We start from the raw sequence: 14,134 nt of genomic DNA, 5'->3' as shown, positions 1-14,134 counted from the left end.
GTTGTTTTCTTCTTGAATAAATAGATATACATAAAAAAATGATATCCCGTCATCCAAGAAATAAATCGACATATTACTAGTTTATAAAACCAGTTGTAGCCCTAATTGGACGCACGCACGCACACACGGTAGCTTCGCTCCGTCCTAAAGGTACAAAGGTCCTCCTACGGGCTCCTCTAAAGCTCACCGATTAACATGTTTCTGCTCAAGAGATTACAAAAACTCAAGTGTTAAAAATCACATCGGAGCAACAAAAAGCCGCCTGCTTGACAACAGCGCATGAGGACCTGACATGTTCTCACTAACAAACGGTTGGATGTTTTAATGAGTCACATAAAACTTTTGGGGGCATTAAAGCGGTCTGAACCGTCATCAAAATGTAAAAGCATTCAACACATTTCCTTCCTCGTCCTGTGACATGAACTCGACAAAATCCTCCAAAGGGGCATATCCTTGCATATGCTCGCCCTCCTCTTATGAATCTCACACGGCTTCGATGTAGTGCTGCTTTGCGATCACACCGGTGTGAGAATGAAGCGTTCCAGTTGGCCGAGAGAGAGAGAAACGGGATGCGCTTCAAAGAAGAAGAATCGAGACAGAAAACAAGAAAGGATGTAAATAGAAACGGAATCTGTGAACCTGGTACAGACGAGACCCAGACGGAATAACAGAGTGAACTTGTGAACGCAGAAAGAATTAAGCTTCTGCATACCAAGCGCACAGGAAGCCGAGTCTCTGCCTACCTGATACAATGTGTTGCTGGTAGTTGTAAGAGCTGGGAATTGCACCGATTGGAAGAGAGGCTTTGGGATTCCCCGGCTGCACTTCTTCATCGTCCTCGCCGAAGTGGTGGACTTTCTCATACTTCTCCAAGTATCTGCAGAGGAGGAAAAGAGTAAAACACACAGATGAGCCCAGACTTATTTTGCACTTTCTTTCCGAGACTTGAGTGATGCAAGATTGTTTTCTTTTGTTTTTTTTAATAATGCCGACACATCTCCTTTGCCTTGACGCTGATGCAGCGTTCGTTCTCTGATACCGAGCACAAACGCCTAACAAGCCACTGACAGTCAGCGCATTTTGAAACTCTAATTGGCAACAGCTTCTTTCAACAAGACACTAAGAATTAGTGATGCACCAAACAATCAACCATAGGTGGAAATTTGCTGGTCCTATATAGACCGGTGTTCCATCGCTAGGCAACAGCGTGGGTTTGTGTTTACTTCCCGCCCTCTTGTGTCCTTCACATGCACTGCAACAGGAAACAGACACATTTACACACACACACATCATTTGTGCAGTAAGCTGGTGCACTACTATTCAGAGATATGTCTGTGTGAGAACATTTAGGTATTCTAACAGTTCAGTTTCAATTTACCACAAAAGAACAGTTACAAAAATGTTTGTCCGCTTATAGTACAGTTATAGTTCTTAGACAAAGACAATCAGAATCGTCAGATCAGAATTTTCTAAAACTGGAAATCGGCTGACTACACATTATATTCTTGCACGCAACATGAAACAAAAAATGTCAAAGTAGTAGTTTGTATCTAAAAGACAAGATGCTGATAAATGTAGTCCCTGAAGTCCTTAGCTCAAAGTCAGGGTGCTGCTGTCATGTTTTATAATAATAATATAAATAATAATAATCACGACATGTTGTCGATGCCAGACAGAATCCTCAAACGAGTGTCACAGCTGTTTCACAAAAGCGAATCACCCTTTTCCAGAGAACGCTCCGTCACAAAGGTTCTGCAGCCGCACGTAAAGTGAAGGGACCCTCAGTGTATCATCGGCCCTGCGAGTAAACTTTCTTTTACAAAACGGATGAAAGTGTGTATGTAGCAGGAGCGGTGTCGGCAACCGTGGCTGAGAGACACTCAAACAGCATCTGAAGCTTCAGTCGGCCTAAGGAGAACACCTTTAAGTCGGGATAAAACGCAAATCTACTTCAGAGCACACCAGAGTGAAACCATCACATTCAGTGTGAATTACACAGCTCAAAAGTTGCATTGTGAAAATGCAATTTGATAGCTGCAACGTTGAGCGTTCAGCTCGCTTTACTAGTTCTGGGTTTTTTTATTTGTGAGCTTGACAAAGCCCATGGAAAATCACTTCCAGCAAGCCCATGGTGCTCTCACGCGCTCAGATATGTGAAGTGAAGCATGAGACACACTGAAAGTGGGGTAAAAATATAAAATTAAAATAAAAAATAAAAAAAACCTCAGCGCGACATCAGTTGGGGACATTTGTGAGTAAGATGGGTCACAGAACAGAGTGGAGATTTTCATGCATTTCAGTCCTAAAACCCAACATCTTTTCAGACGTTGACAGCTGTGGTCAGTTGTCCTGGAGGTGCAAGAGGCCGGGTTAGTTCAAGCCACTTTGAATACAATTATGTAAAACAGGGGAGGGGTTGTTTGAATAACACCACTTGGTCTGAACGCTACAGCCTGTGGTAGAAACAAGTGAACCGCCTGCAACACCAACACAGCTGCGAGCAGACATCGAGCCAAGAACTCCTCTTCAGCGGCTATCGTGCTCGCATTCTTGAGAAGTTTGCGCTTCGCGTGAAAGGAGAAAAGAAAAATAGGCTCCTTGAGCATGCTTTCTTGGATTTTTACAAACACCCCGTAACAATGCGGAGAGACAAACGAAAGCACACTACCTCAGCGGCGATAGTGTGGTAAACCCTGCCTGTGTGGCCGTGAGTCATAGAGCGAGCGCCTGTTTCTGAATGATGCCCCGCTTGTTCATCGTGGCCGAGGTAATCCCCCGTCCGCTGGCTGCCGGGTAACACACTGGACTATAAATACACACAGCCTTCATTTGTTGAGAGTGAGAGTGAGGGGTGCAGGGGGGGAGAGAAAGAGAGGCCCCAGCCCTGACTGCAGCGTCATCAACCGCTGTCTGGGCACAAGCAATACAAAAAAAAAAAAAGGCTGCGGGTAAAGACAGGTGGGGGCATGAGCGGGAGGAAGGGGGTTTGACTGCAGCTGCTTATGTCTGCACTTCCCCTTTTTTTCTCACTCACACACACACACACACACACACACACACACACCGTCAACGCTAACACTGAGGCACGCTTTCCCTCCAAAATAATACAACAAGTGTCAAAAAGGGGTTTGGCGAAAGCGACGAGGACGAACAGACATGCGTTTGGAAACCGCCGCCGTCATCATTACTGCCGTGTTATTTACGGTCATCTGGATCACAGCGGTGCAGTTGTGCTCAAATGCCCTCGGTTTGTGGGAGTCCATTGCCCCCTACTGGACGTGGACGCAGGCACGCAAAAACACACACCCCCACCACCACCAATTTGTTTGCTGGGATTTGTCAATATTTACGGGGGCCGTTGTTCGAAGGCGGAGCCAGTCGAGGAATATTCGGTAAAAGCTGGATCACTTAGGAGACCATTTGCTCACCGAAAGCAGATTTAAAAGTCACACTAGAGCTCTGCAGGAAGGGAGAAGACAGCATAAGACACGGCAGTGACTGCAACGCTATCTCTGTGCTCTGATGGTATTCCTGTGACTCATTCGATTTCGCATCACCCAAGTGGAGAATGCATGGATGATAATGGGGAGATTGCACACCAAAGAATTAAATAAGTCCTTCCAGTAAAAAACAACCCATTTAACATGCGCTTCCATTCCAGCTATCAGCCGTGTCAATCTGCATGGCACGGTGGATCAGTGGTTAGCAGCACATCCTGGGTTCAAAGTATTTTTTTTTGCAGTGGAAGAATAAGTTCCTCCAGAACATCCTTGACAAGGGTGATGCGTGTCAAGGATGAGATGTTTTCCTTTGCAGTGAGCCGGACTCTTGTCCGACTGCTGTTTAGAGTGAACTTACCACCGTCTCCTTGGAAATAAGCCATCATGTACATTCTAACAACTTTTTGTTTTGCAGCAAATCAACCATCATTTCTCCCAAATATCAATCCAGAAATGACAAAAAGTTTAGGGCTGATCCCGCCCATCTGCAAGTGCTGCTGTTTATTGTATAGATTTCACCATTTCCTTTATTGTGCCACTGATCATTAACCTTTTTCTCCTTCTTTTTGTCATGACACCATGTCGAGCTCGCTCTAGCTATTAAGTAGTGAATTTAAAAGACAGACTACATTGATCTGCGCTCTGGGTTTGATTACAAGGTGAGTGGTGGTAGCGGACAAGCGGGGTTCAGATGAGACTTTATTCTATGCTGGAAGTGAAAATTATACCGCCCATCAAGTGCTGACAGTCCACAGGTTGTGTGTGTGTTAAGCTGTAATTTTGTATATGCATTATGATTTCCATTATGTAGATGGTGCAGGTCTTTTATTTGTTAGTCATGAAAATATAATTGTTTTAATTTGTCTGCATTTACAATGAAAATAAAAAATATATATATCTGCACGCCACCCCCTTAATAGATCCCAGAGTCCTCTTCCATTAACTAAATGGCATCACCGTGGATATCTTTGCTTCGCAATATGCTTTTAAGACAGGCTGAACAGTCCGACACTTTTAGAAAGAGGGTCAGCTAAAGGACCCCTTTGCTTGCAGCCTTCAAATGAACAAACATGGGCTGTACCCTAACCGTGCCTTTGGGTGTAACGTAACCGTGCCATTAAACAATCGAGGTGCACGACTGCATGTGGTAGTTTTAGGTCTCGTTCTCAAATAGAAATACATTAATTTAATTGCTTCTCAGCACCAAGCCATAGGACAGAAACCAGTAAAGCGTTGCAAATAATTGTTCGCGGCACTGTAGCGTGAGCCGTTTGCAGATGGAGCGCATGCACAAAAGGCGCTTATGCTCAAGTCGCTGCTTGTAGCATTATGCTATGAAACGCCCAAGGCCGTACAAACTAAATGTATGCCATAAAGCATAAAATAAGGCCATAAACCAACCTCCACAATGCTGAGGAATAGAATTCAACTCTAAACTCGTAATATATTCTGTATTGCCTTTATACAAGCCCTGTAAAGAAATAAGTCAAGTATTACATGCATTATAAGGAATGTAATGTTTAATATCCTGTAAACAATTTGGCTGCAAAATATCTACTCGTATAGATTATATATTTGTGTGCATATTTGTGACAGTCGCGTCTAAAAATCTCTGATCGCAAGCACATTGATACAACAAAATAATTCAGGAGGTGCACGACCGAGCGGCGCAACCACTTTAGTCACGTCACTGAAACAAAAAGGCCCGACGCGCACGCTTTGTTTTGCACTTTACAGGATCATCATTTAGCCAGTTCAATTCTCAACAAGGCAGACCATCAAATTAGCACAATAAAATGTTAAAACTAAAAACATCCAACCCCCCAAAAATAACCCGGGCAGCCCTGATATATTTGATCAATCACTAGACTGGCAGACTCCGTTTCCTTGGCGTGGACTAAACACACAGAACAAACTCTAGTTATGTGTAATCTGCACAAAATCAAGAGACTCTAACTCCTGCTGAAGAGCTGTAGCCTGCATTACACCCTGAGCAAACATTTTAACCATACCATCCATCTAATGAAACGGCAAAGCCAGATTCTAAGCTCATCGTCATGTACAAGCCAGATGTAGCAATCTGCTGGTTAACATGGAAACTGAGAGAAGAAGATTAGACTATCATTGGTGGCCCACGCTGCTGTCGGGCAGGTCGGATTACAGACGGGACAAAAAACAAAGTCTCAAAGAGCCATCAGATGCTATCTTTGATAGGAAGTTTGCTCTAGCGCTTTTATTATGCTGCATGGAAAAAAAGAAAGAAGCAGCCGAATCAGACACACGCTGGTAAACACAGCCCCGTCTTCATCCATAACTGTCCGTCACCGGAGTATCTCTGAAGTCTGAGCAGCTGCTCGGACAAGGCGGTGAGGAATACAGACACGGCTAATGCAACCCAGATCAAAGGGCACTTCATCCAGATGTTTCAGTGGGAGGGGGAGAGTCTACCCGCGTACACAGGAAGGAGAGCGACCGGCAGGAATGATGGTACCCGGAATTATCTCAGAACCAGTTGTGAGAATTGACACCGGCCGAGCAGAAAAAGGTAGTGGCGTGTCTGTGGCGCCAGGCTGGGCAATCGTTCAATGGTTTTGTTCGTCCTTGAAGAAACAGCAATAGAACATGTCGTCTTTGACCAAATCAGGTGTGAAAGTAGATCATTTGAAAAGCAAGACTTTTGACATCCCACCTGCACCACCGGTTTTGCACAACCGACTTCAAGTGCTACTTTGGCACATAAATAGATGAGTGCACACATTAATAGACAGTGGCCTCTGAATGATTTCCAACGCCTGCGATACCTTTTCAGTGATCGCCTGATCCAAGCTTTGTGTCTCAAACTCTAATCTAAAAGAAAGGTTCACTCTGTTTCTCTGCAGCCTCGACGTTCAACCGGATCGTTTATCAATCTGCAGTTCCGAAGTAGAGTGTGGGTTATGAGGACAGGGTCACAGGAGATCGTTAAGATGGCTATAATTATACTTATTGTACTTGTTTTCTTTTCTTTTCACAAGAAGTTTGAAATACTATTAACTATAATCCACATGCCAGCTGGCTGGAAAATAAAAAGGGAAAAGCACATCATGCTCAAAATCACATGGCCACTGAAACACCGTCTAATTGCCGGGGTCGTGAGAATTTTGGGACCTAGAAAGTGGGACCGCACGCTAGAAGCAGCAGAGGAGAAACACTTGGGCCTCTAGTCTGACGTTAGCGGGGCATTAACATCCAAAAACAGTGAAGGGCTCAAATAAGTAAACCTGTGAATCGGACTGCATCTGCTTCACTATACCACAAACAGTTAGGGCGACAGACGACAGTGTGGTGGGATTATTTCGCTGTATAGGAAGCAGCATGTTCCACTTTGAAAAAACAACAACACGAGACTTGGTTGGCGGTTGATTCAGCAGAACGAGTATTTAAAAAGGAGGTTTGTTTTCCTGCAACCACTGTGGACAGTAGAAACCGTCGTGGGCTGCAGCGCTAGAAGCCTCGCACGCTCGTATTACAGCGTGGGGTTCAAAGGGTGAAACCGAATCTGCACTGTACAACTGCGCCCCAACACTGATGAATCAAAACACCGTCCATAGATCACTGCTACATGGCACATCAAATCAAAGTTACAATAGACACCATATGATATGACATCACAGGGCAACTATCCCCCAGTTTGAATTGCTAAACAAGGCCAGTTAAACCAGTTTTTCCTCCCACACATTTCCAGCCATGTGTACAAATCTGGTCAAGACAATTTGAGCAACCAGAATAAAGTCGCCAGGTTTTCTAGATGTCAGCGCCTCCTGGGCCTGATTTCCTCCCGATGGGGATGCGGCGGAGAGGGCAAACAAAGGTTGAGCCGGGGTGTCCGTCGGCTAACTTGGCTTCTGTGTTCAGCGTGCGCGGCAGCCTGAGCCGGGTGCAGTTTTAGTGGAGAGAAAAAAAACAATCAGGACTCTAGTTGCCACGTGGGTTGAGCGCTCAGTGCCCCAAATTATATGAAACGACTAATGGAAGAGGGAAAAGCGTGGAGATGTGAAATGGTATCGACTGAGAATCATCCAAATTAGGGTAGCCACAGGGACACTGGAAGCAGCTGCCGGTGCCAGTAACTCGAACCCAACCCACTGAAACGGAGTGCAGACATACAACATAAACGGATGTCAAATTATGGAAATGTAAATGGTTCTCTGGTGTAACCGGACTAGGTCTGTGGAACCCAGGTCAGTCCCTGACAATTACACAGACTATTAAAGATAGTGAGGGTTCTATATTGTAATACTGTTCATTTACAGTTCCTCCACCTTTGAAGCATGTCCATGGCCAGTAGAAGCTCTAGCCAAGGCACTTTTGCCATGTTCACTATTTAACACTAGCCACTTTATATCAACAATTTTCCCACTCTTGCACCTCATTTAAATATTTTGCTTCAATCTTGTTAACGAAGCCAAAATAAACATGTCCTTAAACCATGCCCTTTAGAGTGTTGGCATGATTTGATGCCGACACTCTTGATCCAGAGTGCGCACCCTTCTTCCCCCGAAGCTGGAAGTGAAACCGGCTCCGTTGGTGGGACCGGTGTCCAGGCGGCGCTTCAACAAGCTGAAAACGAGCTAGAAATAATATTTCTTGGCAAATGCCGCTCAATTATTACCGGGTGACATTCAGATATCAAGTAGAAGGCAGCGGGAGCTGGCACGGAACTCCGGGTGCTGCTTATTACTCTGCAACGAGTGGGAAGTGCCGACCAGAGGGAGCCACATTGCGATCGTCCGATTCATTCGGTCCTGTATCAGAAAAAGTCCTCCCTGCAGCAAGGGAGTATCCTTCAATCCTTCAGGTAAACAACAAAACACCAAGAATTGGCACTGGAGTTGTCAACTTGAAGTTGAAATTCCAGATTCCAAAAACTGAGCCAAACTACAAACTCATAAAATGTTACGCAATGCTGTTTTCAAGATATCCAAATCATGACCTAGAAAGACGCACATCTATAATTATTTCAGTTGGCAGTACAAAGTCTTAGAAATGCACACACAGCTTAAAAATAATAAAAATAATAAGCCCGGTTCCAGATCGTCATTCAACGGGCAAATCAAGGTTAACACATGATGTTAGCAAACATCCACCCATCTTGAGCAACACAATGAATCTGAAGCAGGTCCACACAGCGCATAGCCACCCTGGAACTGGCCATCACTTCTGACCTCCTTGGATTGACCCCTGTTTTCGCCATAGTTTGCATGTCGAAGTGCCCTTGAGCAAGACACTGAACCCCCAGTTGCTCCCAGGGCACTTCATTGCAGCCCACTGCTCCTTAATTACTACGGGTGGGTCAAATGCAGAGAAGTATTTACCCACTGTGGGATTAATAAAGAATTCATTATTATTATGAATGAAGGCAAAATTGCCTTGTAAAAAGAAAAACTGGAGGAAACAAAACTCTTAATTACTCTACTCTGTCAGCAAAACAGCAGCATGAGGGAGACGAGGAGAGTCTATTTATCAGCTTTAGTGGAGGCAAGACCAGTCTAGCCGCCTGCTGCCTCTGACATCCACCGCACTGAACCGCCCGGCGATATTCAGCTGGCCGGTCGACTCAGCTGTCGGGCCTCCTTTTGCTCATCCGCCTTCCAAATATATAGTCACCGGTAAAAATTACAGTGCCTTGGCTGTTCCGAGTTACGCATGTGTCTTCCTAAAAAAGACGCAGTCGTTGGCCAAACTGTGTCCAGCGTTCAGGCATGATAGACATTTAACTTTCTGCAACTTTTGACACACTCAAAACAAGCCTGCTAGACAAAGGCAGATATCTGAATATTAGTGGTTTACCAAGCCACTAAAGGCAAGTTCACACATTAAATCAGACTCAACACCTTTGCACTACAGCTATTTCCACTCAGAGAACAAACCTAAACTACTGTCTAGTCAGCTGTCTGCACATCCAAGTAGACTATTACATAATCCTCTGCTTTGGAGAAAACCCTTTTTCAAGTATTCCGTCATTTACACTAACATGTGGCAGGTAAATAGTGGTTTGTGGCCATTATGCTACCCAGAAACACCTCCACCAACTTCAGCAGCACCACATGCTCAACATGTGCCCGAGTTGCTCAGGCCCCTGCAGCCAACGCTGATGTTTATCTGCAAACTTTTGGAGCAACAAGTCTCAGATGCATACTGTTGGCAATCAAACTAGCGGCTACAGTCCCAACAGCTTGCACCAACTTAGTAAAAAAATTAAAATTAAAACATACACACATTATTGGGTGCCACTTGTATATCAACCAGCGACTTGCAGTTGCCTTTAACACGTCCATGAGAGGCTGCCACAGGGGTGCAATGTGTAAGGTGCTAGTGATGGGAACAATTGTTGCATGGGGTAGAGAAGAAAAAAAGGGGAGTCTGGAGAAAGCATCCACAGACACACAAAAAAACACTGCACAAATGCCAGCTGTTGAGGAGAGCTGCATGTCCACCGACTCCTATCAACGGCAGCTGACTGTTGAAACTTAGGGAGCCTGAATGTTACACAAGTTAAAAAGCCCAGAGCTGCTCAATTGGTAGTGCTGTAACATACCCAGGGGCCACAGCGTTTTCAGGAAGGAATAACCGCCATTTGTGTGTGGTTTAGGGTCATCTGGATTGATGAGGGGTGTTCTTCAAAACTATGTTCCAGACTTTTGGGCCTACGCTTGTTTTTCACAAAAGATAGATCAGTGTTCTTTTCTCATGTGGAAGAGGGCCAGCGAGGTAATCCACCATGTCATGACAAATATATACACACACTATTATGGACCCCGTTTTAATTGCACACGTCATAACACCGCGCTCGTGCCGCTTCCTTGTAAAGGGGAGCGCGGAGGCTCCAGATCCTGCCGACGGCTTCTCCGCGTTTGTAAACACTTCCCCACATGCTACCTTGGAGGAGAGCTGCGCGCCCGCGCAACTTACCGAAGGTAGTACTGTTTTAAAGCAAATGCCGCGTTGGAGCAACTCCTCGGAAAGTTGAACTCGTCCCCGAGTTCGAGCCATTGGTTTTTGTCAGAGACCTGGAAAAGGAGTAGAAAAAAACGAGTCTGTTAGGGAGCACTGTAACACGCACTTGCAGCAGCAACAACAACACAAAAAGAGCGGTTACACTGCAACCATCTGGTCGGCTACAGGTCCCCCCAATGAGGCCAATCATTAATCAATAACTTCCTCCAACTGCTGAAAATACCTTTAATAAGGAGTTACTTTTAAATCATTTTGCAGTGGCTCACATTTAGTAGAATGCTGTTTAATTAGCTGTACATGTGCCCGTTATCCGCACATATTTACATTGGTCACACCAGTAAGTACAACTGACTCCCTTTAGGATAGTATCGTTACTGTTGAGGCTAGTTAGCATCGTAGCTAACAGGCTAACTTGACTTTTCCGTTTTTTGTCGTTAAAACAGAGCGAGGCTCAACTCCCGGGCGGACCGACTCCGCCTCAACACGAACGCTTCGGTGTGCGCCGAGCCGTTTGCTGCTGGGAGTCGGTTTTATCTGGTGCCGTTTGCCGTGTTCACTACACGGGCCTGTGAGGCCTACATTTTGTGCTCAGCCATGAAGCCGAAGAAAGATGGCTATAGCGAGAAAGCGATATCAAGCTTCCCCTGGGTGGAAACCGCCGGCGAAAACCCCGGGCGAAGCGCCGAGTCCCGGGCGGTGTTTCCCGAGGCCGGGCCCCGTGCCGATAATCGATGTTAAACGTGCCCGCTAATTTCGAGTCGCTCCGACTGCACTCTGACTCCGAGCGGTTGGGACTCTCGATTCAAACCACACAACAACACAAGCCACCACATTGCATAGAGATACATGGCAAACTAGCACAAGGCCAACGCCGACCCACTGCCGTGTGTGTGTGGAGGGTTACACTTGTCCCGGGGTTCCCGCACCGAGTTGTGGAGTCGTCCACCGAGTCGTCCACGGACAGCGGAGTGTGGAGAAATCCACTTTTAGTTCCCACTCACCTTAGCAAATCCACCTAAAGCGACGACTCTGACATAGAGAGCATTCAGGTCCAGCTCTTTCCCACCCACGATAGGAATCTTCCTGAACGGCGATCTGCGGGGAGAACATAATAAATAAAGGCATACATGTTGAAATAACAGTTTCGGCTAACTCTCGGCCGAATACAATTAAGATTTAAAGTTGCATTTCTTGGAAATTAAGACGCCCCAATCTCACCCTCTGCTTTGGTGAAATTGCCGCAGCTCGTCCAGGAAAGCCTGTCCTTTCCTTCGTTGATCTAGTAGATTTTTCCCCGTCGAATTTGCCATTGTTTTTGCATGCAAAAACGGTTAAACCCCACTTCAGACGCTTCTTAAGACACCAAGGATCCCATACTCCGCCGGCGCTCAGTCATTCGCGAAGCTGAGTGTTTAAAAAGTTAAAGAAATAGCTGATAGCAAGAAGAGCGGCAGCCCGCTAATAAAGACTGATGCACACAGAAAGCAAGCCCGATCAACCCCGGACTAAGTTCCGACGAACAGTCAGAAATACGACCGATTCACCGGTAGACTGGAAACGCCATGCCAGAATGTGGAGAATTAATGCTTTTGGTCGCGGCTGTATTCGTTTGGAGTGGTTTGACAGTGTGTTGCGGACGCAGCTCCGAGGCTATCGCACACTGTAGAGCGGCAGAGGGATGCAGTTCTCAGACAAAAAGATGTGAAGGCCGAGGAGCCCGGACTGCCATGCGTGCAGCGCCCTCTGCGGCCACAGGCGGCACTGCACCCTCCAGAGCAGAGCGGGCGCTGGAACAATAGACTGTTTTCTTTTTTAGGGACCGTCTGACAACTCTTTTCTCTGTTTGGAAAACGGGTCAGGAGGTACTTGGAAATGTCCCATGGGGGGGAGGGGATAACACTAATTAACATAGCTCCCTTGTTATCCCAACCAGGCGTGTAATAGAGGGCAACCCTAAATGTATATATATCTGTAAAATGCTTATTTTACAGATTTACTTAAAGCCTTCGAATAAGTGGCCTCTACTGCACCAATAGCCTAGTAGTTAAAGGACGATCGAGTACTTCAAATGGGAAACAAACAAATCCATACATATACACTAGAGCAATAGTATACTATAATCTATTGCCATTTTAGTTGATGTTCAATACACTATTCTACAACAAAAATAGGTATGAGATATAAGGAAAAATATTTTACTTTCAAAATAAATAAATCCTTAATTTAAGAGGACGGCTGCTAAGTACTTCTATGGTTGTGAAAATTATATTCTTCCATGGTGCATTATGACTGTCGTACCTTCTCAAACAAATTAAGCGCAGTTATCTCTGTGCCATATTGAACAGTGATTATGTGCAACTTAGGTTCAAACTCTTAATTGAATGAAAAACGTGACAGTGATTGAGTGAATCAACAGCTTTGCATTTTGAGCTTGATTTGTGACGTTTCCACATAAATTGTCACTACTGTTATTTTAAAAATGTTAAACAGGCTACATTATGATGTCAATTCAAAATATATACTTCCACTACACATTGTAATCACTATCTGTCAAAGCATCCGTTTATGGTTGTTTGTTGTAAACAAACAAAAACATTATTTTATTTTTTTATATATGTGTGGTTTACTACGGTGTTGGTGTTTTTATTTTATTTCTTGCTGCAAACGTGTTAACGCTGCGGTAAGCAGCTGCCAATTCTTGCTGACCGCCTCAAAACGACTTTTATCTCGCGGGGTGGTTGACAATTACTCCTGATCCCTTCTCCCTGTAACTGCCAAGCGGATATCTTCTTGATGGGGTTACATTCAACCATTACACGTACCCCTTTGCTCAATGAAAAACCTGTCACAAAATGGCGGAGACGTACGTTAGCAGACCCCATTTTGAGGAATTGACACTAGATAACGAAAAAGTGCGTGTAGAGGAGTGTGGTTTTCAAAAACACTGGTCCTTTTTGTTGTCGTTGTTGTAAACAAACTACGACACACCCGAGTTCACCTCGCGCCCGTTTGGACTCCACCAACCATCAACCCGAATTATGGGCTAACGAGTCGCTCGTGCGCTAGCTTAGCAAACGTCAGCTAACTTGGCAAAATGACCACGAACCTGTTGTGAGCAGCTTGTTTTTTTTTATCAACGAGCACACTGCGCTAACACACGGCGTGTGTCTCCCGTTATTGTCGTTACTGGTCGGTATTAATGGCGCTCTATCGACGAAGTCCTGGCGCTAGCAAGTCTGCCTGACATTAGCACGAACCCAGTCCCTTATTAACACGGCTAATAATGCTAAGTAGGTTACCTCCGGATGCCTGCAGCTCACGTATAAACTCCCCGAGTAAACATAGTGTTGCGGTGGTCATCGTGTAGCTAGCTGGAGCACCAACACAAAAAGACCCTACCTGTCATAATAATGTAACGTCAGTTTGCTCTTAAAATCGTTCTCGGCTCGCGACTGTTGTAGCTAGCTCGCTAACGGGGGGGGGGATTAGCCACCGTGTGCGCGTAACGTTACTTCCAGCTATTTGACGGGTTTTAAACAGTCCGCGCTGTTCGGTAATGATGCGACTTCTTTATGGGTCGTAAAACACATTATTCAGCCCTCCGCCGTGTGAGTCTCCGCTAGAAGTGTGACTCGTGC

At 45.3% G+C, this 14,134-nt stretch overlaps 1 protein-coding gene across 4 annotated transcripts in view; it reads right to left on the bottom strand.

Annotated features, from left to right (window-relative positions):
- The window catches only part of arid2 (AT rich interactive domain 2 (ARID, RFX-like)), a 30,327-nt gene extending 16,312 nt beyond the window's left edge, over positions 1 to 14,015 (bottom strand). For 2 of the 4 annotated variants that reach the window (XM_034526605.1, XM_034526606.1), the window contains exons 1-4: positions 11,715 to 13,560; positions 11,498 to 11,591; positions 10,452 to 10,549; positions 744 to 877 (exon numbers count right to left, since the gene is read on the bottom strand). In XM_034526605.1, the coding sequence (XP_034382496.1) occupies positions 744 to 877; positions 10,452 to 10,549; positions 11,498 to 11,591; positions 11,715 to 11,806 (418 nt within the window). In that variant the 5' untranslated portion in view covers positions 11,807 to 13,560. Of the gene's footprint in view, positions 1 to 743; positions 878 to 10,451; positions 10,550 to 11,497; positions 11,592 to 11,714; positions 13,561 to 13,795 lie in introns of those variants that run through there. The other 2 variants (XM_034526604.1, XM_034526603.1) reach the window with 2 other exon arrangements.
- Positions 14,016 to 14,134: the final 119 nt, after the last annotated feature.

The sequence above is a fragment of the Cyclopterus lumpus genome, chromosome 23 (assembly GCF_009769545.1).
Source record: "Cyclopterus lumpus isolate fCycLum1 chromosome 23, fCycLum1.pri, whole genome shotgun sequence".
In the NCBI taxonomy this organism is placed as follows: Eukaryota; Metazoa; Chordata; class Actinopteri; order Perciformes; family Cyclopteridae; genus Cyclopterus; species Cyclopterus lumpus.
This window is presented reverse-complemented; position numbering and strand designations above follow the sequence as displayed.